The sequence below is a fragment of the Pleurodeles waltl genome, chromosome 3_1 (genome assembly GCF_031143425.1).
Source record: "Pleurodeles waltl isolate 20211129_DDA chromosome 3_1, aPleWal1.hap1.20221129, whole genome shotgun sequence".
NCBI lineage: Eukaryota > Metazoa > Chordata > Amphibia > Caudata > Salamandridae > Pleurodeles > Pleurodeles waltl.
Genome location: NC_090440.1, coordinates 14595995 through 14620051, shown reverse-complemented (window position 1 = coordinate 14620051; position 24057 = coordinate 14595995). Strand labels below are relative to the sequence as shown.

The 24057-nt window shown below is 45.6% G+C and overlaps 1 protein-coding gene across 1 annotated transcript in view; it reads left to right on the top strand.

The window, feature by feature from the left end:
• The window catches only part of ZNF408 (zinc finger protein 408), a 43858-nt gene that overhangs the window by 8328 nt on the left and 11473 nt on the right, over positions 1 to 24057 (top strand). The window contains exons 2-3 of the mRNA XM_069221696.1: positions 9424 to 9485; positions 12053 to 12708. Coding sequence (XP_069077797.1) covers positions 9424 to 9485; positions 12053 to 12708 — 718 coding nt within the window. The remainder of the gene's footprint in view (positions 1 to 9423; positions 9486 to 12052; positions 12709 to 24057) is intronic.

Here is a 24057-nt window from a genome sequence, read left to right as displayed (position 1 = left end):
TCTTGGTGGGGCAACTTTGGCCACAGGGGGCGATGTCCTCGAAGTCCTGGTGGTCCAGTAAAAGCTCAGTTGCCACTGGTCTCTAGTCACAGCAAAACCAGCGGTTCCCTTTGGTCCAGTCTAGTGTTCTTCTTGAGCAACCAGACTGCACTCTGATGGCTCTCCTGAGTCGAGCAGACTTGGGGACAACGTTTGAGTGTTGGACGTCGGTCTCCCAGGCTGCACGTCAGCAGTCAAGCAATGTGGCTAATGACTTGCCAAGATGGGCTACTTCAGCTTTTGTTGCCCAGTAGCCATCAGCAAACTGACTCTTGGAGTTCACCTGTTCTGTCTGGGGTTTGGAGATGACTTTTGCATGAGCCAGGCACTACAGGCACGGTATTCTTTTTGCTAGCCCAAGGAGCAGTTGGTGCAGCAACTCTTGCCAAGTCCAGGCAACAGTAGGGTAGTCCTCCTTGGGTCCTCCACCCAGTGTAAATGTGACCTGAGGTCTGGGTGCCATATTTAGGCCCAGAAAGTGCCCTCAGGATGCAGCAGTCACTACCTAATGGGCTACCAGATCCTTTCCCGTGTGATGGCGTCTTCCTGGTGTGTGTGGCATATAGCTATGCCAGAGTGCAACATTCTGCCTACTCCCAGGATGCAGTCCCCCCTCTCTTGGTGTGTGCAGCTTGGTAGCCCACCCTAAAAGTGTGCTACCTGAGGGCTAGATGCTCATGGGAAAACAAATTTGGCAACAGTTCTCCCCTCTTAGTCCCAACTGCCAAATGTCTACCAGAACAAAAGAGCGGTCCCTCTCGTGTGTCCACCATTTGCCTTTCAAAGGTGGCAATTCCTCTTTGAAGCTTGCATTTTGGGCTCACACCCTGTTTGGCCTTCCTGCCAGGGAGAGGTAACACCTGTTCCAGTGACAGACTATTCATGTTCCTTCCCGAGAGTCGTTCACACCTCTCCCCCCCAGGAGGGCAGAAGGCTGGCTGGTGGCAAGCAACTATAAAGGATCCATGAAAAACTTTAGGCATCATAGTGGCAACTTTCAAAAGTTGTTGTTCACTTAAAGGTTACATTAAATTAAACTTGAGCATCAGTTCGGGTTTAATGTAACAATTACTTTGATACCTTGAAGTACCAACTTTAGTAGTCCCGTTCGGACGTTAGCAACAGCTGAGTTGTCTGCATGTAACTCTGTAATTGCCAATTGGGCTACTAGCCTTTCTACAGCAAAAACGACAATTTAGGGTTTTTACAGTTACAAGGTGTTACATATGTTCTACTTTTTAATATACAGCACCCTCCCTTAGGTATGTTTTATATATATATCATTATTAAAAAAGAAGGTCTGGACTTTGTCATTTTTTAAATTGGCAAAGTCGAGTTAGCAGTGTGCAAACTGCTTTGCCAGCCAGCAATGGCAGGCTGGAAGTTATGCTTTGCTTGTCACATTCATGGTGGCATAATAAGTGCTGCATCCACGAGGGACACTTTAACTTACATGTCCTGGGTACCCCGGTAGCATATACTAAGGACTTATAAGCAGGTTAACTTATGCCAGTTGTTGGTGAACCAGTACACATTTTAAGGGTCAGAGCACTGGCATTGAGGCCTCTTTGGCAGGACTTGTTGCAACTTCAGAGTCGAAAACCAGCATCATCAGTCCAAAACTTTGGGGAGTGATCATACAAAAAGAGGCATTCCCTTACACATTTCCCCCAGTGGCTAAGAGCATGGTCTCTCATCTCATGGTTCAGGTCTGCCAGTATTTCCAGGTCTCCCATTACGCCAAGGCTTTTCTTTAGCTCACAATTGTGTGGAAGGGATTTTACCACTGTTAGACCTGGCATCCTTGGCATGGTCTCCCCTGTCTTTTTGCCTCTGCTTCCTGTATTTTTTACTGTGAGCTGGACTTCATTTTTGCTGGTTTTGGTACTCTGGGCACTTTGCCACTGCTGACCAGTGCTAACGCGTAAGTACTCTCTGTTTAAATTGTATTGGTAATTGGCTTTTCCATGATGGGCATATTTGATTTACTAGTAAGTCCCTAGTAAAGTGCAGTATGTGTGGCCAGGGCCTGTAAATCAAATGCTACTATTGGGCTTGCAGCACTGATTGCGTCACCCACATTAGTAGCCCTGTAAACATGTCTCAGACCTGCCACTGCAGTGTCTGTTGTGCAGTTTTAAATTGCCATTTTGACTTGGCAAGTGCACCCACATGCCAGGCCCAAACCTACCCTTTTTCTACATATGTCACCCCTAAGGTAGGCCCAATGCTGCCCCATGGGCAGGGTTCAGTGTATTTAAAAGGTAGGGCATGTTCTGGTGTGTTTTACATGTCCAGTGAGTGAAATACTGCTAAATTCATTTTTCACTATTGCAAACCCTATCTCTCCCATAGGTTAATATGGGGACTGCCTTTAAATATTTTTTAAATGCAGTTCCCCATTGGGAGCAGATAGAGATCTGGAGTTTGGGGTCTTTGAACTCAGTTTAAAAATACATCCTTTGGTAAAGTTGATTTTTAGATTGTATGTTTGAAAATACCACTTTTAGAAAGTGGTCATTTTCTTGCATAACCATTCTGTGGCTGCTTAGCTGCTGAATCCACGTCTGGGTCAGATTGACAGTTGGCTGTTTGTGAATTCACTCTAGACAGTGACACAAAGGGGAGCTGAGGTGTGTCCTGCATATCCTGATGAGTCTTCCTGGGTTGGAGTGGGAGGGAGGAGATGACACCTGCACTTGAAAGGGCTGTGCCTGCCCTCACACAATACAGACTCTGATCCCCTGGTGTGTGTCTGGGGCAGGGCAAGAAAGAGGCAAGTTCTTGTACTCAGCAACATTAAAGACTTCATCTGCCAGCACCTGGGTTCTCTTGCTGAGACCCCTTGGCTTGGCAAGTGGTGCCACATCCAGTCCCTGGCCCCTGGAAGGAGAAGCTAGCAAAACCAGAGTAAAAATCCACACACCGGAGCCGAGCTGCAAAAAAATTTACGCAGCACCTGCACCGTGGCTGAAAGATCGACGCAGCTCCTGTGAAATCAACGCATCGCCAGCTTAGCATCTGGATTTTCCACACATCGTTGCTGGGCGTCAAAATCTTCAACGTCACTGCACGGACCCGGAAATCGAGGCATCTCTTCCCTGTGAGAAAAGAATTGACACTTCACTTACCCGCAGAGAAAGAATTGAGTCACGGCCTCACTTGTGAGTAAGGAATTGACGCTACATTTGCTTTTCCAATGCACACTCGCCCGTGCAGCTTTTTTTTGGACACTTACCGGGTACTTTTTGCTAAAACAACACATCCATTGATATTTGTGCATTTTGGATTTTTTTTGTTTTGGTCTTGTTTGATTCAGATAAATAAATATTGGCTATTTATCTAAACTGGTGTGGGGTCATTTGTGGTGTTTTCACTGTGTTACTGTGTGTGTCTATGTACAAATACTTTACACATTGTCTCTTACATAAGCCTGACTGCTTGTGCCAAGCTAACAAGGGGGTAATTGGGGGTTGTCTGAGCTGTGTATCTACCTGACCCTGACTAGAGTGAGAGCCCGTACTTGGACGGGGTGTAAACTGACTGCAAACTAGAGACCCCATTTCTAACAACCACCCTTTACATGGTGAACAGGGTACGCCTTTTCTAGTTCAGCTCCACAATTTCAGCAGCATACTCTTTAAATGGGCAGAGCATCTTGTGGCCTTAGCTTTGCTTGAATTAAGCTTTAAGTCCTTTGTTTATCAATTATTTACAAGGGTAGGTCCTACTGTGAGCTTGTCCCCACCTTGTGCACTCCGTTAAACCCACACTTAGGATTTGTTTGCACTTGTTTCAAAATGGGCCGGAAGAGTTTATTATATTCTGGGTAATTGCCTTTTTTTTACTGTTGCCAATGAAAATTGAATGAAAATGTAGGGCGTAAGAGCACTTTCTGGGTAGCAGTCACAGACTGTGGTGTTGTTTGTGTGGTGTTAACTTGAAACCGAAGTACAAATACCAAAGTATGATTGGGAGGACTAGAGTAAGACATACAAGTGGATCATTGATAAACAACACACAAAGCATTGCACATATCTACGTTAGATTACATAATACTCATATTTCAAACATATTTGTGCAATTTGAGACACAGGGAAATTGAGGTTTTTTTTCAGAATAGCTTCACTTCTTTTTTTTGCTCTGATACCAAAGGCAGGATGTGAGTCTAGATCTCTGAGCCCTTAAGTAAGCAACATAGTGACTGTAGCATGTGCCGTCCTCTCTGTGATATCTGAATCCCTCTGCAGGCCAAGTGCCAGGCCCTTTTCCAACCTAAGAAATAATAGATTGACTATGCACCACTGAAAGGTAAAATGTAAAGATAATATAAAAAAAGAATTACAGGTCTGTTGGAGAGGGTTTAGGGTAATGTGCTAAAACTAAGGTTTATTATTGGCTCCCATTAAAATCAGTGCTGCAGAAGGCTTCTACAAGAAACGTGACCCTAAACCAACTCTGTGATATCGCCCTTGCACCAGTTGGTCCAATTGCAGATGCATTTACAAAGCTAAGTTCTGGAAAACAAGGTTCAGTGTGTAGTGGAGTCCGAAAGCAGCCTTGGATCAGGTTGGCAGCTACTTGTGGTGCAAAGATGTTTTCTTGAGGTGGCAGGAGCTACTGGGAACCAAGCCGGATACTAGTCTGAAACACGGTGGTGCCTCCGAGATGGTTGTTTTTGTGAATACTGAGTGTCTCAGAACAGATGGCTGCAGGGGAGCATCGATAGAACTTAGGACCCCAGTCTGCCGTCTTCTTTCAATATTCTGGCAACTTCTCTTATCAATACACATCCACGGCTCAAAGGACATAACTTTTGTTATTCATTACCCTGTACTGTCCAGTACAAAAATATTCATTCTGCTTGATATTCAATTTAATTCCTTGGTAAAGCTCTACTTTTGTCAACACAGGTTACCATGGATAAAAATTCAGAATTCATAAGAAAACATAACATTTCTCCCATTCATGCAACTACATACTCTTCTTACCTCTCAGCCATTCCGCCAGTAATTAAAAACATCCTTTACAAGGCAGTACTGGTCTTGAGAATTTTTTCCTAAAATATCTTCTCTTATCATAATATTCAGAATCAGGGACCACAGTTACATTTCCTTATGCATTAATCAGATCTGTTTATACTGCTTTTCACATTATTCAATTATTTTCTCACAGATCATTTGTCTATTCTCTTTAACAACTGTGGCAAACATTTTATGTAGTCCACACGCGTTCCGGCATAGACAGCCTTCATCAGGAATGCCACACTTTGCCAAGACCCCAAGTACAAGTTTCCAGGACCAGGTTTGCTTTTTGAAATGAGGAATGATGTGAGGCGAATCAATCTGAATAATAATCGCTGCAGCACGGCACCAAGTCTGCACTATCGGACGTGCTCCCAGAGGCTCTTCAAGTGTCGGATGCGGTTTGCGCTACCTTGAGTATCGGTCGTGCTGCAGCCACCTTGGCTCGACGAGGTGCTGTCTATAGTGGTGATCATACATCAAACAGAAAGTACTTGTCAGTCCTCTGTTAAATATGCTTAGCAGGTTACAGGTTCAGCTAGCATTACCACTGATTGTAATGAATAGTGCAGGTCCTTACACTAATCAGGGAAATACCTGTTGTGATTCCTTGCCCAAGAATACCTGGTACTAATCTCCCTGAAATGTGCCTCTCACCTGTCCAATTTTTGTGAATGTTGCAGCAGATCCTACGAGGAATGCTTTTTCTCTCTCTGAAATCGCCCCAAGAACCCAAGGGTTCCCATCTTTCCCTCCAACTCTCCACTTTGGGATCCTTGGGATTGGCTCCACGAATTCGTATATCTTGTCACAAGATCCTTTCTAATAAAGTCTGTCCCACCCGTACCCCCTTTTCTATCTTACGTGGCTTTGCACAGTAAACAAAGAGCTGCCCCCCCGTTGGAATCCCAAGAGCAGTGTAACCCCCTTTTAGAGGACTCGCAGACAAGCCTTTCCATGTATGTGGGCCTGGTTGGATCAGAGGAGTGTCCATACAAATGCATGTATCTTTGATTGTTATAAGGATATTTATTATACCTGGATTTGCTGCAAGTTTAACATTTTCACAGCTTCCATGGTTTGTGTATGTTCTATAGCTCTGAACTGTAGGAGGCTGGCCTGGGCTTATAGTGGGTAACTGATGGTACTTACACCTTGTGCCAGGTTCAGTTATCCCTTATTAGTAGATTAGTAGTGTTCTAGCATCTTAGGCTGATAGAGGTAGCTATAGCAGAGCAGCTTAGGCTGAACTAGGAGACATGCAAAGCTCCTACTATACCACTTATATCATATAGGTACTATATCATAAGAAACACAATATTCCTGGTTACTAAAAATAAAGGTATTTTAGTGACAATATGCCAAAAATATCTCAGAGGATATACTCCCTCAGGAGGTAAGTAAAATACACAAAATATACACACAAACCAAAATCCGGTAAGTAAACAATTAGAAAAGTAGTGCGAACACTGTAGAATACAATAGGATGCAATAGGCCTAGGGGCAACACAAACCATGGGAACCACAAATGGACCCCTAGGCTAGTGTAGTGTGTAGAGGGTCGCTGGGAGTGTAAGAAAACACTAAGGGTGTCCAAGATACCCCACCCCAAGACCCTGAAAAGTAGGAGTAAAGTGATACTACTTCCCCAGAAACACACTAAACTCGTGATAGAGGATTCTGCAAAGACCACAACAGACTGCAAAACGCTGAACACGGATTCCTGGACCGGAGGACCTGCAAAGGAAGGGGACCAAGTCCAAGAGTCGTGAAAGTATCCGGGGGGGCAGGAGCCCACTAAACCCCGGATGAAGGTGCAAAATGGCTGCCTCCAGATGGAAGAAGCTGAAGATTCTGCAACAACGAAAGGTGCCAGGAACTTCTCCTTTATGCAGAAGATGTCCCACGGAGTGCTGGAGGATGCAGAGTTGTTTACTTGGAGAAAGACCGCAAACAGGCCTTGCTAGCTGCAAAGTTTGTGGTTGAAGAAAAAGGGTGCTGCCCGGGCCCAGGAAGGACCAGGATGTTGCCACTTGGGAGAGGAGACAGAGGGGGCCCCCAGCAACACAGAGAGCCCGCACACAAGAAGGCAGCACCCGCAGAAGTCCTTGAACACGGGTTAAAGAAGACTGAGCACGGCGGTCGTCTCAACACTACAAAAGAGGGTCCTGTGAAGCCGAAGGTCAACTCAGCAAGTTGAGCAGTGCAGGATGGAGTGCTGGGGACCTGGGCTTGGCTGTGCACGAAGGATTCCTTGCAAAAATGCACAGAAGCCCTAGCAGCTGCAGTTCACGCAGTGCACAGGATTACTGTCTGGAGAGGGCAGGGGAGGACTTACCTCCTCTAAATTTGAACAGTTGGACCACTGGACAGTCTGGGTCACTTGGGTCCACCACCTGTGTTCCAGGGGCCATGCTCGTCAGGATGAGAGGAGTCCCAGAGTACCGGTGACGCTGAAGTTTGGTGCCTGCTGGAGCAGGGGGAAGATTCCGTCAACCCAAAGGCGATTTCTTTTCCAGTGCAGGATGAAGGCAGGCAGCCCCCAAAGCATGCATCACCAGGAAACAGTCAAGAAAGCCGGCAGGATTAGGCACTACAATGCCGCTGGTAGTCTTCTTGCTACTTTGTTGCAGTTTTGCAGGTGTCCTGGAGCAGGCAGTGGTCCATCCTTGGCAGAAGTCGAAGAGGGAGATGCAGAGAAACGCTGGTGAATTCTTGCAAGTCGTTATCTGAGGAAAAGCCCACACACAGGAGAGACCCTAAATAGCCCTCAGAGTAGGATTGGCCACCTAATGAAGTAAGCACCTATCAGGAGGGGTCTCTGACGTCACCTGCTGGCACTGGCCACTCAGAGGCCCCCAGTGTGCCCTCACACCTCTGAATCCAAGACGGCAGAGGTCTGAGACACACTGGAGGAGCTCTGGGCACCACCCCTGGGAGGTGCTGGTCAGGGGAGTGGTCACTCCCCTTTCCTTTGTCCAGTTTCGCACCAGAGCAGGGCTGGGGGGATCCCTGAACCGGTGTAGACTGGCTTTTGCAAGGAGGGCACCATCTGTGCCCTTCAAAGCATTTCCAGAGGCTGTAGGAGGCTACTCCTCTCAGGCCCTTAACACCTATTTCTAAAGGGAGAGGGTGTAACACCCTCTCTCAGAGGAAATTCTTTGTTCTGCCTTCCTGGGACTGGGCCGCCCAGACCCCAGGAGGGCAGAACCCTGTCTGTGGGTTGGCAGCAGCGGTAGCTGCAGAGAAAACCCCAAATAGCTGGTTTGGCAGTACCCGGGGTCCATAGTGGAGCCCCGGGGATGCATGGATTGGCACCCCAATACCAGATTGGCATTGGGGGACAATTCCATGATCTTAGACATGTTACATGGCCATATTCGGAGTTACTATTGTGAAGCTACATATAGGTATTGACCTATACAGTATGTAGTGCACGCATGTAATGGTGCCCCGCAGGAAAATAGCCCTGAACTATGTGGGGGCACCTTTGCTAGTGCAAGGGTGCCTTCACACTTAGTAACTTTGCACCTAACCTTCACTAAGTGAGGGTTAGACATATAGGTGACTTATAAGTTACTTAAGTGCAGTGTAAAATGGCTGTCAAATAACGGGTGCATTATTTCACTCAGGCTGCAGTGGCAGTCCTGTGTAAGATTTGTCTGAGCTCCCTATGGGTGGCAAAAGAAATGCTGCAGCCTATAGGGATCTCCTGGAACCCCAATACCCTGAGTACTAAGGTAACAAATACTAGGGAATTATAAGGGTGTTCCAGTGTGCCAATTAGAATTGGTAAAAATGCTCACTAGCCTGCAGTGACAATTTTAAAGGTAGAGAGAGCATAAGCACTGAGGTTCTGGGAAGCAGAGCCTCAGTGACACAGTTAGGCACTACATAGGTATACACATACAGGCTACAAACTATGAGCATTGGGGTCCTGGCTGGCAGGGTCCCAGTGAGACATATAAAACACACTGACAAATAGGGTTTTCACTATGAGCACTGGGGCCCTGGCTAGCAGGATCCCAGTGAGACAGTAAAAACACACTGACATACACTCACAAACAGGCTAAACGTGGGGGTAACAATGCTAGAAAGAGGCTACCGTCTCACATGAACTATGTGCCTGTGTTCTAGTTTAAATAGCCTGTGTTGCCTTCAGTGGGTCAGAAATTCATTCTTTCATTTTTCAGAGGCTGCAGAAACTTTGCCAGCTACACGTCATGATTCACTTAATACAATCTGTGCCTACTCCAAAGCAGGACTACAGCAGTATAACCTGAGGCCACTGTGATGTAATCTGTACCCAGTGCATGTTGTGATCCACCAAAACTTGCTTTCTCTTTTCTTGATTTTCTAGGAGGTGCACTCTGGTTTTCTGGGTGACACGTGGGCTCTGGAGAGGAATGCTGGATGGACGAGGTGAGTGGGGAATTGCAAAAGGCTACAGTGAAGAACTGTCAGGACCTGGTGTTTGCAGTGAGAGGCAGAGCGAGGCCTGTAGAGTGCAGAGTTGGATGGTTTGGGGGCACAAAACGTGTACTGTGGGGTGCAGTGAAACTTTCAGTGATTTCTGGAAGCATCTGTACTAAGGGGGTGGCGAGACTGACAGTGAGGCATGCAAGAGAAGGTGAGACCAATACTATGCCTTGTGGGGAAATTAAACCCATTGTAAGGGTGATTAAAATAATTGTACCCTGTGATTTGGTGTTTGAACGTGAGGGTTGCCTATGAGGTGGATTGAAGCCTGCAGCATATAATGTGCTTGTGAAAAAGCCCACACGTGCATTAAAATGTGATGAGAGGCCCACAGTTGACACAACAAAGACCTTGTGTCAGTTGCCAGGTTATGAAAGCTCTCCTCAGCACTGAGGACCTTTCCCCTCCACTCATCCTGGAGGAAAGCCTAAAGTTCAAGAATGTTATTAACATTTGTTTCACATTACAATACACTTTCAGCTTACCTCGCTGACACCTCCAACTACTTAACACCTAAGGCAGTTATTCACTGAAGCTGCTCAGCTGAGGTATAAATTCCAGGCCCCCGGTCCTACTGGGCATGACTGTTCGCTGCCCCTAAAGCCAACGTTCTTTACACTGTAATCCATGTAGCCTGCAAATTATTTAATTCTCCCGTTAACACTTGTGGCAAGGAGTTTCAACGAGTGCCACTATTTTGTACACTACGTTAAGATTTTCCAGCCCCACATTGTTACTTTTGAATACTTATCCAACAATAGCATCTACTCTGTCATTAGATGTTGTCTGCTAGGATCCTGAGTCTCTCATGAGTCGCTCAAACCCATTATAACAGTATTCAGGTCCCAGAAAAATGGTCTTCCCAATTGTTCCTTGAACACTTGTTATTACGTAGTTTCAGAACCTCTCCACAGTCTGTTGTTCCCACCCAATGAAAGTGCTGATCCTGTTTGACCGCATTCCCTCCAGCATGAACCACTCCAGCAATTGGTTTTCCCTTTGGTGGTTGATGTCTAGAATGCAAGCTGGAAATAGCCCATTCTATTCATCTCATGCAAATTGAACTCTCACCTACAACCATCAAGATATCAGAAATTGATTCATTCAAGCCATACACAGTCACCCCTTCTTAAAGACTGGAAAACTCTCATTAGCATTGCTGAAGAAAGTCTGGGTTTCTCCTGTAGTGGGAAGCCACATGACAGAAAAATATACTCTTTGATTCTCCCACCAATCTACCTCAAGTCTTTAGCATGATGTTTTGAGTGAGCTGATGTTCGCATGAGATGACTTGTGTTTTTTTTTCTTTTTTTGTTGGGCAGCCCTATCACACTCGACAGCAGCTCCATCAGACTCGGCAGGGCGCAACCAGTCTGTACCTTGTCCGTGGGCCACCAGTGTTTTGGAAAAAGACACAGAACACCATTTGTTTAATATTCAGAGCCAAATTGCCTCAAACTAGAGGTTGATGTTCAGATGCTCTCCCCCCGTCTTTCTATTTAGAATGTAGAATATGTCTGGGGTCACTCAGCACCTGATTATTCCTCTCAATCCTCCGCATCCCGTTTTAGGGATCTCTGTGTTCGTCCTTGTCTATTCTTGAATAAACAAGCTAGAAGTAACAGGCGATGGGGTGAAATGTGCAGCCTAACTATAGTTCTTCTTGACCCTCACACTGTCAGGTTAGACTGCCTGGCCTTGCCTGGCCTGGTTAGCTTTGCCCCTAAGTACCTCAAGCAAGATGTTGACTCCCCCAAGGTTGAGTGTCGATAGGTTTAACACTTGGTTTAATGAAGTTTATTGTAAACCCTCAGAATTTATAAATCCTTGGAGACCTCATCGGGGGATCCACAGGATAGCTCAATAGGTTATCAGCAAACCTGTACATTTTGTTTCTAAAATGTTGGCTTTTACTACTGATGAACCACAATTCTAAAGGTTGGCTGTTTCATTACAAAGGCAAACATGAACTTAAACTGGTAGCCTCAATTCACAACTCTCCCTAGTTAGATCAGTGTGGATGGTGTGCAGCTCGGAGGTACTCTGGCTTTTGGGCTGCAGTAGTTGATGAAAAGCATCTCCATAGTGCCTTGCCCGAACCACATGATTTGTAATGTCCGCTAGAAGGGTCAAGCCCTCTCGGTACAGCTGTGTTGTGGCCTACTGGATTCTTTGTATATTTTTCACTTCAACTCAAGGAGTTCTGATTATTTAGAACCCGGTGTATCCTGTATATTTACTGAAGGACCACCACACCAGTATTTATAAATCCAAATCTTTTTATTTTACTAGAAAGCACTTAAATATTTACAGGTTTCCATATATGGGAATTGTAGTGATTATTGGGAGGGACACAGACGTTTGGGGTCACTGCTTACTTTCAATGTGGCATTGGTCGTTGGGCTGCCTCTGCTTGTCTGCCTTCCAATAGAGATTCATGAAAACTCCTAATGCTTGGCACAGTCTTCCCAGATTAATACCAGCTTTGTTTTCTTCTTATCGTTTTGCAGCTTTGTGAAGAGGGGTAAATGTGCTGCGGATGGGAATGTGATACGTGTCAAGCACTCTGGGTCCCAGTACATCTCTGTCTGCTGCAACATTCAGCCCGGCACTGAGCTGCACTTCTGGACTGAAGACTTTGAGGAGCCCAGACAGCCTTCCGAGAATGGAGGGCCTTCAGGGGAGAAGGCATTGCCTGCAGAGGAGGTGGAGAGACACACCCATGCTGCATTGGAGGGGAGCCCTGAAAAAGATGACCAAGCTTGTGCCCAGGAAGATGTTATTGACATGGATGTGGAACGTCTGTCGCTCACCGCAGAGGAGGCGGATCCTGCTAAGGATGTGGATACTGTAGCCCTCGCTGAGCAGGAGGCTGTGCCTCCAAAGAAGGTGGAGGGCCTCATTCCTGGTGCGGTGGAGGTGATTCCTGCAGAAGAGGGCAAGACTGTGAAGGAGGTTAAACCTGCTTTGGTGAGTCAGCACCAGAGTCTTGCTTTGATGGCGGCTGTACCCGTAAAGGATGAGGGAACCAGACCCGCCGTTAAGGTGGTAGAACTTAGTGAGTCTGCGGAGGAGAGCACTGTGGTGCCTGAGAGGGCCAACACTACATTCCTAAATCAAGAGTCTCGTGCTGTCGTGGACAACAGGACTATTCTCTCTGGAGCAGGTACAGTGCTGAGTCTTACCTGTTTTAATCGTGTAATACATCATGGCAGTTGCAGCTCTGTAGTTGTGGTTCAGCCACCCTTTCCACTAAAAACACATTTTTTTATTTGTTCATACCTTTTCCCTTCTTTGGATAGATTGCACCAAATTTGGCCATGCTTAGCGTAGTCAGCTAAGGTCTGGCATACCAATTTTGTGCAGATTTGTGCAGGTGGAAACAAGTTCAAATGGAGTGGAGAGTAGTTGTGTTTTTGTGTTTCAGCTCCAGTGGGAAATTTTTCTTGCCCTCTACTGCCTAAACCATTGAATGGATTTACACCAAAAATGACACCAAAGTACAACATGACACAGCAGGTCGGCTTTTATTGGTTTGGTGTAGACTCCACTTCCAGTGCCAAACCAGGATCTGCAGATCTAAGAAAAAAATAAACATTGCCAAACGCCAAGCTCTGTGCACAGTGGGGGCCTTGCACAGATTCCCACTATTTACAGTCAAAAGCCTTGCGGAGCAGGAGCTCACTGTGGCTGGTTAGGGAAAAGTCATGGCCTGCAGACCAACCCCGACTGCATGCAGCCACGCCAGGTCCAATTGCCAACTCAATTCCTGCTTCCGATGGCTGAATGCTATACAGTGTGAAGAATGGCTGCTTCTGTCAGGCCCTGCAAGCAACCCCCATGCACCTTAACAAAGACTCCTGAGCGCAGTGGTCAAGTAACAACAGGATCACATGTAGAAGGGAGACGGATCACCAGAAGTACTTCAAGCTGCAGATGAGTAAGAAGACACAAGGTTGCAGATGTTTTCATTATGCAGCAAAAGATGTAAATATATGTTTGCTGGCATGTGTTGCTGTACGTACACTTGCTTTGCATAGGTCTGCCATCTAGTGTTGGATCCAGAGTGTTGCAAGTTGTTTTTGTTTGAAGAATCGTTTCGAGTCACAAGATCGAGTGACCCCTCCTCTCGGTGATATTGTACATGGGCATCGAGTCCTTTGTTAGATTGTTTTCTCTCCACCATCAGGTTCAGATGTGTCTTCCTCTCGCTCCGGTATTCCTCAACTCAGTTTATTCCTTCCATCATTCTTTCAGCGACGGTATTGTAATTCAATTGCGTTTTTTTCTATCTAACGTAGTTGATCCGAATTACTGCATCAGGCTCAACTTATCACCCTTTGTGGCATCCGCACCCCTCTCGGGCCTAGTCCTCCATGTGGCTTCGGGACATGTAGGGCTGATGGAATGGACTCCATTTTGTTTTTGCCCTTGATGCCATTTGGAATTTCCACACACTGACCAATACCTGGTGTGTAACTTGTGCCTCTCCTTGGACCATAATGAAGAAAGCTGCAACATCTTTCGGTCTTTTCGATCCAAAAAGACCTTCCAGGACTATAAGGTGCAATGGTTGGAGATGGCGTTGAAGACACCAGACGGCCCTCCCAATATTTTCGGGGAAGAACAAGCCCAGGAGGAGATCGAACACTTGGAGTCCTTCTCCATAAAAGATTCAGGGTCGGACGTCCAATTCAAAATAGAAAGTGAGCCTCTCACCTCAACGCAACCCGTGAGTACATCAGCCCCAACCTCCCATACAAAGAAAACCCACAACCAGGTCATCAGACTGCCACTGTCTTCGGGCCATAGTCGGATCCCAAAGATACCTTAGATACCCCGCCGTCTGGCTCGGCACCGAAAATAGCCAAGACTAATCTGTCTTCGGCATCGACCTCCAGTTTAGTAGCATCCCACACAGCCTTCGGATCGGCTCGACCATTCGATCCGAGCATTTTGGTGCCAACCAAGAAGCCATCCACTTTGGCTTGAAGCCGACGGCTTCCATTCAATACAAGGTTTCCACTCCAAAAACTTCGGAATTGAAGATTTTGCTTTCCAGAGACTCCAGTCACTCCTCTGAAGCAGCCTCCCCAGTGGAGCCCATCCTACAAGTAATTTACGCTCGTCAGCGCTAGCTCCATATTCAAAAGGAAAAAGGAAGAGTAATTGCTTCCACCCCTCTCCACCCCCCCCTTCCAATCAGGAGAAAACTTACTTTTCAAGAGGCCTAGCAAACTGTTCCTCTGCCTAAAAATGCCTCCAAGGATAAGGCTCCAGTTCAACCCATTCCTTCTCCTCGACACTTTCCTGCGCTGCCTTCTACCACTCCATCCCCTCCCCTTCTACCACTCCATCACTTCCCCTTCTACCACTCCATCACCTCCCTAATCTCCTCCACCTATTACCGAACCACAATTTTCTACACAAGGATCACCTCTACCTCAAGGAGATGGTTTAGGGGACATGCCACAGGATATTGGCCCATGTGATTCATACGCTTCAGATCCCATTTTACGAAATGACCCTGATCTATATCCCGTACGCCCATCACCTCCTGAAGACGCAACTTAATGTCAGCAGGTCATAGCAAGGGCAGCTGCATAACACACCGTACAAATGCACACTGACCCTATTAAAAAGGATTTCCTCTTTGATGCACTTACTAACACTCATAAATATAGTCAGTTTTTGCCTATGCTACCAGGCATGCTTGGACATGCCGCCGACATCTTTAAAGAACCTGTTAGGTCAAGAGTTATCACCCCAAGGGTAGATAAAAAATATATGGCTGCACCCACAGGCCCTATATTCTTTTGTTCACAAATCCCTCCTGACTCAATAGTCGTCAGCATAGCAAGGAAACGTGCCAACAGCCAGTCAACAGGAGATGCACCTCCCCCTGATAAGGAGAGCAAAAAACTAGGTGCTGCAGGGAAAGGGCGGCTGCACAAGCTGCCAGTCATTGGCGTATCGCCAGTTCCCTGGCACTTTTGGCAGAATACCTCAGGGCCGGCTGGGACAAAGTGGAGGATCTTCGGCAGTACCTCTCAGAGGAACATCGAAAAAGGGGACAGGAGATAGTTTCCGAGGGTCAAACCATTTCCAACAGCTCCATCAAGTGTGCAACCTATGCCACAGATACCACAGCAAGTAGTATTAATAGTAACATTATTATCAGACAGCATGCTTGGCTTCGATGCTCAGTCTTTGAGTCAGAAATTCAGCAGGCAGTTCTTAACATGCCTTTCGACAGGGATCATCTGTTTGGTCATGGGGTCGACAACACCTTGGAGAAACTCAAGAAGGACTCTGAAACAGCAAAACTTATGGGGACACTACTCACAACACCACAAAGGGGTCATTTTCAGGGGAGACATTAAACCATCCTCTACTGAACCTTCCACCTCTCAGATCAAACAGGGCACCCATTTCTATAATAGAGGTTCCTACAGAGGAGCAAACAATAAAGGTAGAGGAAAGGTGTCCACCTCCAGAGGATCGACCTCCACCACACACCACTGACTACTTCCACCTTCCACCAGCTCACACTTCTCCAGCAGGGGGAAGATTAGTTCATTTCCATCCACAGTGGTCCAATATCACCACAGATCAGTGGGTTCGCTCAATTATCCAACTTGGTTACTGTCTGGAGCTCACTTCAGCTCCACCAAACATTCCTCCTCGGACTCACAAACTCTCATAAGACCATCTTACTCTTTTGAAAGAAGAGGTACTATCCCTTCTTCTTAAAGTGACTATAGAGCCAGTTCCTCTCTCACAGCAAGGGTTAGGAGTATACTCCCTATATTTCCTCATACCAATGATCTCAGACCACTAAACCTCTACATTCTCTCAGAGCATTTTTATATGGTTATTCTTCAAGATGTCATTCTAGTCTTAGAACAAGGCAACTTAATGACAACTTTAGATCTCAAGGATGCAAGCTTTCACATTTCTATTCATCCAGCACACCAGAAATACCTCAGATTTGTCATTGCGGGAAAACATTATCAATTCTAGGTCTTACCATATGGGGTCACAAAAGTCCCCAGGGTCTTCACAAAATGTCTAGCATTATACCTCAGACAACAACACATCCTTGTCTTCCTCTAGTTGGACGATTAGCTCATCAAAGCCAGTACCATCCAACAATGTCAACGTCATATTCAGATCACAGTAGACCTCCTTTACACCCTGGGATTCATCTCCAACCTTTACACATACAGCCTTATCTGGGGGCCTTTCAGAACCCTGTGCCTCAGATCACTCGCACTACAGATGCATCACAGGCAGGCTGGGGAGCTTACCTCAACAACCTCATGATACAAGGTATATGGGATCCCATTCAGCAAGCTTCTCACATCAACTTCCTGGAATTACTGGCAGTCTTCCTAGCAGTCAGAGCCGTTGTACCACAGCTTTCCCACAAGGTCGTTCTAGTCCGTACAGACAACATGACAACCATGTATTACCTGCAGAAACAGGGTGGACACTTTCTTCCTCAGTTGTGCTTTGTTGCTTAAACAGTCTGGAAATGGGCAGTTCACTATAACATTCACTTACTAGCAGAGTATCTCCCACGCATGGACAACCAGTTTGCAGACTTCCTCAGCAGGATGCAGTAACAAGTCCATGAGTGGGAACTCAAAAGTCCAACACTGGTACTTTCAAAGGTGGGGAACAGCACAAATAGATCTCTTCGCCACAGCAGAAAATTCAAAATGCCAAAACTTTGCGTCCAGAAACGGACACCCTCAGTCCAAGGGCAATGCTCTATGGTTGAATTGGTCAGGGATATTTGCTTACACTTTTCCACCTCTCCCACTCATTCCGTCTCTAGTTCGCAAACTGAGACAAACCTCACTCACAATGATCCTTGCAGCCCCCAAGTGCGCATGTCAACCTTGGTTCACAACATTGTTGGATGTGTCTCTAGTTCCTCACGAGAAACTCCCCAACAGGCCAGACCTCTCACTCAAAGTCAAGGTCAGATCAGACATCCAGACCTCAAAATGCTCAATCTTGCGATATGACTCCTGAAGACATAGAGTTTGGTTATTTCAATCTTCCCTCAGAGTGTATGGAAATTCTTAGGGAGGCACATAAACCTACAACTAGAAAGTGTTATGCAGCAAAATGGAAATGTTTTGTCTGCTACTGTCAACCTAAAAGCATTGACCCACTCAGAGCCTCAATTCAAGACATTGTTTGTTATCTGCTGCATTTGCAAAAGGCAAACTTAGCTTTCTCATCTATTCGTCTCCATTTGGCAGCTATAGCTGCTTACCTCCAAAGCAGACAACATATTTCTTTCCCTGTTATCAAAGCCTTCATGAAAGGTCTCAAAAGAGTCATTCCATCCAGGGTTCCCCCAGCACCACCCTGAAACCTTAATGTTGTACTTACTAGCCTCATGGGTCCACCATTTGAGCCTATGCATACCTGTCCTTTACGATTTCTCTCATGGAAAGTAGTTTTTCTAGTAGTTATTACTTCCCTAAGACGTGTAAGTGAACTCCTGGCTCTAACTTTAGTAGATCCGTTCTTCTAGTTACACAGAGATAGAGTAAAACCCTAGATCCTTCCAAAAGTAGTTTCACCTTTCCACATCAGTCAATCAATCAATTTAGTTACCAGTCTTTTTCCCGCACCCAGACTCAGTTACAGAGAGAGCTCTTCACACACTAGATGTTAAAAGGGCTCTTATGTATTACATTGACAGGACCAAACAGTTTAGGAATTCCAAAGCAACTTTTTGTATCTTTTTCAATGCCTCACGAAGGCAACCCAGTATAAAAAAATAGCATAGCAAGAGGGATAGTCAAATGTATGCAAGCTTACTATGACAAAGCCAAAAGGAAGTTACCTATCACTCCCAGAGCACATTCCATCAGAAAGAAAGGTGCTTATATGGCCTTTTTAGGGAACATCCCAATAGCGGACATATGTAAAGGTGCTGCATACATTTACTAAACACTATTGTGTAGATGTTTTAGCAGGACAGTAAGCCAATGTTGGGCAAGCAGTGCACAGGACACTCTCAGGCAACTCTAAATCCCGCACGCTAGCCACTGCCTACTCGTAGGGACTGCTTTAGATTCTATGCAAAGCATGTTTCTTTACAGCTACACATGCCATCAAAGGGAAAATGTTACTTAACCAGTAGACATATGTTTGTGGTATGTAGCATTGTTGATTCACATGCACCAACCTTCCTCCCCGGATGCCCGTGGCCATTGTAGTTGTATTGTTATATAAGTATTGTATAGGTGTAAATACACTGCATAGTCAACTCTTTCTCTTTACTGTCTATTTACTCCTTACCTCACCCATCAGCTGGAAAACAATATAACTTATGGACTCGATGCCCATGCGCAGTATCACCAAGAGGAGGGCTCACTCGATCTCGTGATTTGAAAAGATTCTTTGAATTAAAAAAAGCTTGCAACACTCCTGACCCAACACTAGATGGCGGACTTTTGCAAAGCATGTGAATCTACAGCACCACATGCCACAAACAGATGTCTACTGTGTAAGTAACATTTTCCATATATTTTTTCAGGAGAAGTGAACTAATAGGTCATCTCTCATGCAATGAACCAGCAGCTAAAAAAAAAAAATACCACAGAGCCTTCATCACAAGTTGAATTAGTGAAAAAGTCCACAAAATAGGAGTTCAACACAATAGTCTGAAAATGGTTAACAGAAAGTATACAAAGATTTTGAAAAATGACTGTAGTAATTTAAAAGCAATAAAAATGTATCTTCTATACGAACTTATGTATAAAAAGCAACAAAAACACAAAGTGCAGCGGTGGTTGGCTTCTTGCAGTGGGTTTGCCCGGCAGATACCCTTGCGGTACACATTGAAAGATTGTGCGCAGCAGGGCCTGGTCGCCGGCTGTAGGCGGGGGCACAGGGTTAGGCAACAGACCATATCTTGCAGCTTCGCCAGTTGTGCAAAGCCAAAGGCTGCTAACCAACTCAAAATATAAGGTAACCTGCGTTTTGTCAAGTTGTCCAAACCTGAGGAAGTATTTAGTGAGAATCACTAAAGCAGAAAGAAAATTCTTGCCTAGACTTTTTTCAACCTGAAAACAGGAGAGAAAAACCATACTTCTGTCTCTAAATATCACAGTTGGAACATGCATGTGCCCTGCGGCACTGCCCCTAGGGTAGGTTTGGTTAGTAACACCGGGTTGGGTGCAGGCACTCAGGGGATGCTGTCAAACCCTACTGGTCAGAACCTTCTGACGTGTTCAGCAAAGATTTTGTACATATTTTTTTTAAAAACAAGAAATTCACTGAAAAAGAACACAGCAGGAAAGTGAGTTATGGTTTTGGCTCAAACTGTACAAACCACTGAAATTCACCAGTTATGGTTCACAGTACAAATCATAGCTCACACTATTCCTTTGCACTGCATATGATTTCATGACATCATCGCCATTTCAAGTTGCATCATTGATGATGTCAGTTATAACGTTACTTACTTCACTTGTGATATCCCTGCACAGATTATGGGGCAAAGACCCAAGCTCTAGGCACAGACTGGGATGGGTGCAGGGCCTGGCTGCAGGCTGGGCCATGTGGCCAAGCCCTGGAGGTGCATGGGTGAAGGGCTGCCCAGTGGGCTTTGGCCCCTAAGGGCTGCACCTTATCTCTGTTGCAAACAACCTGGCACTCTTAGCTGCACAGAGGTGGGAGTTAACCCTTTTATGAGTAGAAAAGCCATTTGTGGTTGTGCTTAAAACCATTTCACAAATTTATAAATTTTCATGAAGTTGGCGGACAGTGAATATGTTGAGATTACGATTTGCACATTTGATAAAATTAAAAATAAAAGGGAAAGGGCAAAAAGTGTTAATTTCGTTATAACTTTCGCACTGTTATGAATCTGCACAAATCAGTAGAATCCTGGAATTCTCAGTTTTCCTGTTTGTATGTTAGGATTTGTGCCAGTCCATCCCCTGGGAACAGCAAGAAGGCAGGGACGCGGGCGAGGGACAACATTTTCATTTGCTTATAACTTTGGCAATGTTTGGTGAATCTGCTAGAAATGTGACAGGCAGTTACCAAGTTGCACCCAGTGCAGGGATTTCAAGTTTTGTGCAGATCCAATAGGGGGGACAAATTCAAAGAGGGGTGGACATTTTTGATTGATTAATCCCTTTGACACAGTTTTATGGATGCGCATGGGATGTGGCAAAGACTTGGCATATTTTGCATACCCTTGGTTGTGACCATTTCATGCAGGTCCAAAGGCGGGGGATGGCAGATTTAAAGGGTGGGTAGTGTAAATGTACATTTGCAATCAAATGACGGACCACTTGATTAATCTGCATGAAATTTGGCCTTTTTGCCATCCTAGCTTTCTTTGTCAAGTTTTGAGCATACCAGTCAAAAGCGGGACTAAGATGAACGAGGGGCAATACATGTTTTATTCGCTAGTAACTTTGGCACTATTTGATGGACCTGCGTGAACTTTTAAATGTTAGCAAATTAGGCCCAGTGGCAGAATATAAGAATCCTTATAGCTCAGACCGGGGGACGGGAGAGTTAGGACACATTTAAAGAAGTGATAAAATTGGCATACGACAGGTGAATGCAGCATTATTCCCCTCCCCACCACTCAGAAATTCACTTAAAAAACACAGCATAAGGTTAGCTATGGTTCATGAAACTTGCATTACCCAGTTATGTTAAGCAGTGAACAGCACACCCCATAACTCATGCCATGCCCTTGCCCAAAGGCTTGTGTTAAAAAGATCAAGAAGGCTGGTAGTGCGCATCAGTCATGGAGTGCATTGCGCATTATACCTGGCAGATATCAGGGGTCCCCTGGGTTTGTATTACTTGACCCTACTTAGTAGTCAGAGGTTCAACTAACCTCTGACTATAGTGTTTTCAGTGACTATACATGGAGAGCATGGCACCTACTAGCCATCCTGAGCACCAGAAGCCCTTCGTGATTGAAGCTGCCTTTCCAGCCCTAATGACCCACATCTGGCCCTTGATGTTTGTTAGGACCCTGGCAGCCATCCCCAGCTACTCTTGCTACCCCCAGACCTGCTGTAAGCTCAGCAGTAGCTGTTTTCTGACCTCGACTTGTCATCGAGGCCTCTGCCTGCCCTGTGTACCTCTTGGCCTGTGGCTGAGCTGACCTATGGCCCTCTCGCATCCCACACGGCCTCCAGATGCCATATTGACCTCTGCCTCCTCTCCTTGCTTGCACCTGAGCTTCTAGTCCCTCTCTTGCACTATAACTCCCCTTGTGCTTCTAGTCAACTGCCCTTCATCCTACCGTGCCCAGATTCAAACAACCAGCTTCAGAAGTAACTAACTACATTCTGTCAGGTTTCCAAAATCCTATAAAGTAACTAGTAGGAGTCATTGAAACAGAAAGAAACTTAAACTTCATCACACCAGAAGAGACAATATTGCTTCCTGTCCCCAAATGTCACAATTGGAACATTTGCTGTTTTTCCTACAGAGCACAGTGAGTACTGTTCCTGTTTTATACACCTGCACCATATATGTGCTGTACCCGTAGATGTACTGTACATCAGTGCCAAGTATTTCTCAAGCTATATATTTATTTCGTAGAAACCATATCTGACTGTACTATAAAAGCTAGTTATACAAAAAAAAAACTCACAATAGACTACAAACTCCAGTAAACATTTCATGAGGAACGAGACAGGAAATGAGCATGTTCTCGTTGATGCCCAGGACATGTGAAAAGCACCTGCGCTGAACATTGCATCCCCTGATGTCCACCGTGGCAGGTGCAGACACATCTGCCGCCGAGAGTAGCATTCCCTCTCTGCTTACCTGCAGATGCACCTGTGGCCGAACGTAGCATCCCCTGATGTCCACCATGGCAGGTGCAGACACATCTGCAGCCGAGAGTAGCATTTCCTCGGTGCTCACATGCAACACATGCAGACGCACCTGCGGCAGACTGACAAAGAAAAGGGAGCGCCACAGTTCACAAAGTGAATTGTCCTTGTTATAGACGTTCAGCATATCCAAAGGATGATCCGTATCTGAGCTGAAGTTAATGTTCTTCTTTTAAATCATCATTAGACGGCAGCCATACTTCAGGAACAAAAATTTACTTTATTGGTAACAAAATTGAGCCCAGCCAAGGCATTTCATCCTATCAAAACTTCATCAGGGTTCTTCTATCCATGAGCATTTCATATGTGAACAGTCCCTCGCGCCATCGGTCCTGAAAGATCATATCACTTCCTAGCAGGATCCGTGAAGAGTAGCAGCCATCGATGGCGGGGCTGGAATAGTGAGTAGCTTCATAGCCGAGTTTGTGTCGGGTATCCCGGGTCGAGAGGCTGTGCAGAGGCACCTAGAGCAGAGTGTAGCATCTCCTCGGGCCCTCGACCCTCAGGACTGAGGCAGTACTGTTGGACTTCACGACGTTGGACAACAAAATCTGTGAGAATCTATTGGGAAGCAATTGAGCAGCATCGAAATCATTCAGTTACTGAATCTGGGAATTTGAATATAGGGCATTTACGCCACAACACTGAGTTAAATAAAGTGCAGGTTTATAGATTATTTCAATACTATGCGTACATCAAGTATTATTGGATGACTGTTGATGCAAGCATTCATTCATGTTGCAAACTATTGTCCGGCGCCGGTTTCACTTTTAGTTTGTTGACTGTTTGAGTGGAGTGGAGGGATGACTGTTCTGTATGACTGTTATTGAATGGTTGAATGGGATGATGCGAAAAACTTGGAACAATGTATTGATACAAAACATTTAGATTTATAATATTTTTGAGGATCTGGATCATGTGAAAAGTACAGTATAATTTATGTTAATAATGGAATACACTTTGCATTTGTACTTCTTGGCTCCAACCCCTGTTTCTTGTGATAATCCTTTATCTGTTTGGAGTACGTCCCTACGTGTACAATATTTATAGGAGCAGTGCGCATTGCAATTGTATTTGTTCTTTCCCCTGGAAACTGCTCTAGACTAGGTAACAGGGGTCCTCTGTGACTGGTACTTGGTATATTTAGCCATCGCCTGAGGACACATGACGGCACGTGACCGTACAAGGTCACGAACACGGTAAAGCATGCCATGCTTCCATGTTCTATGCAGATGAGCCTGCTGCAGAGTAGAAGGTCTCTCCAGTGCCCAGGACATGTGCAGGTGCCCCAGAAGCTTCATGCGCAAGGCACGTCTGATGCACCTCTCGTGGTGATGCACAAAACGAAGAGTACAAGGTCACTTTTGCACACTCCATGTCCAACACGCCGGCAGTAGAGAGCGAGTCCTAACGGTGGCTGTTGTCTTTGTAGATGGCAGTGGAGGGAAGGGTCAGATCACTCATACCCAAGACATGTCAGACACTGTCTTTATTCTTGCTCGTTGCCTTGACCTTTGCAGGCTCATCTGGAAGAGAGTGAAAGGACTCTCCAGTGTCCACGGCATGCAGATGCACCGAAGCAGAGTGGTGGCCATGACATAGCTGTAGCA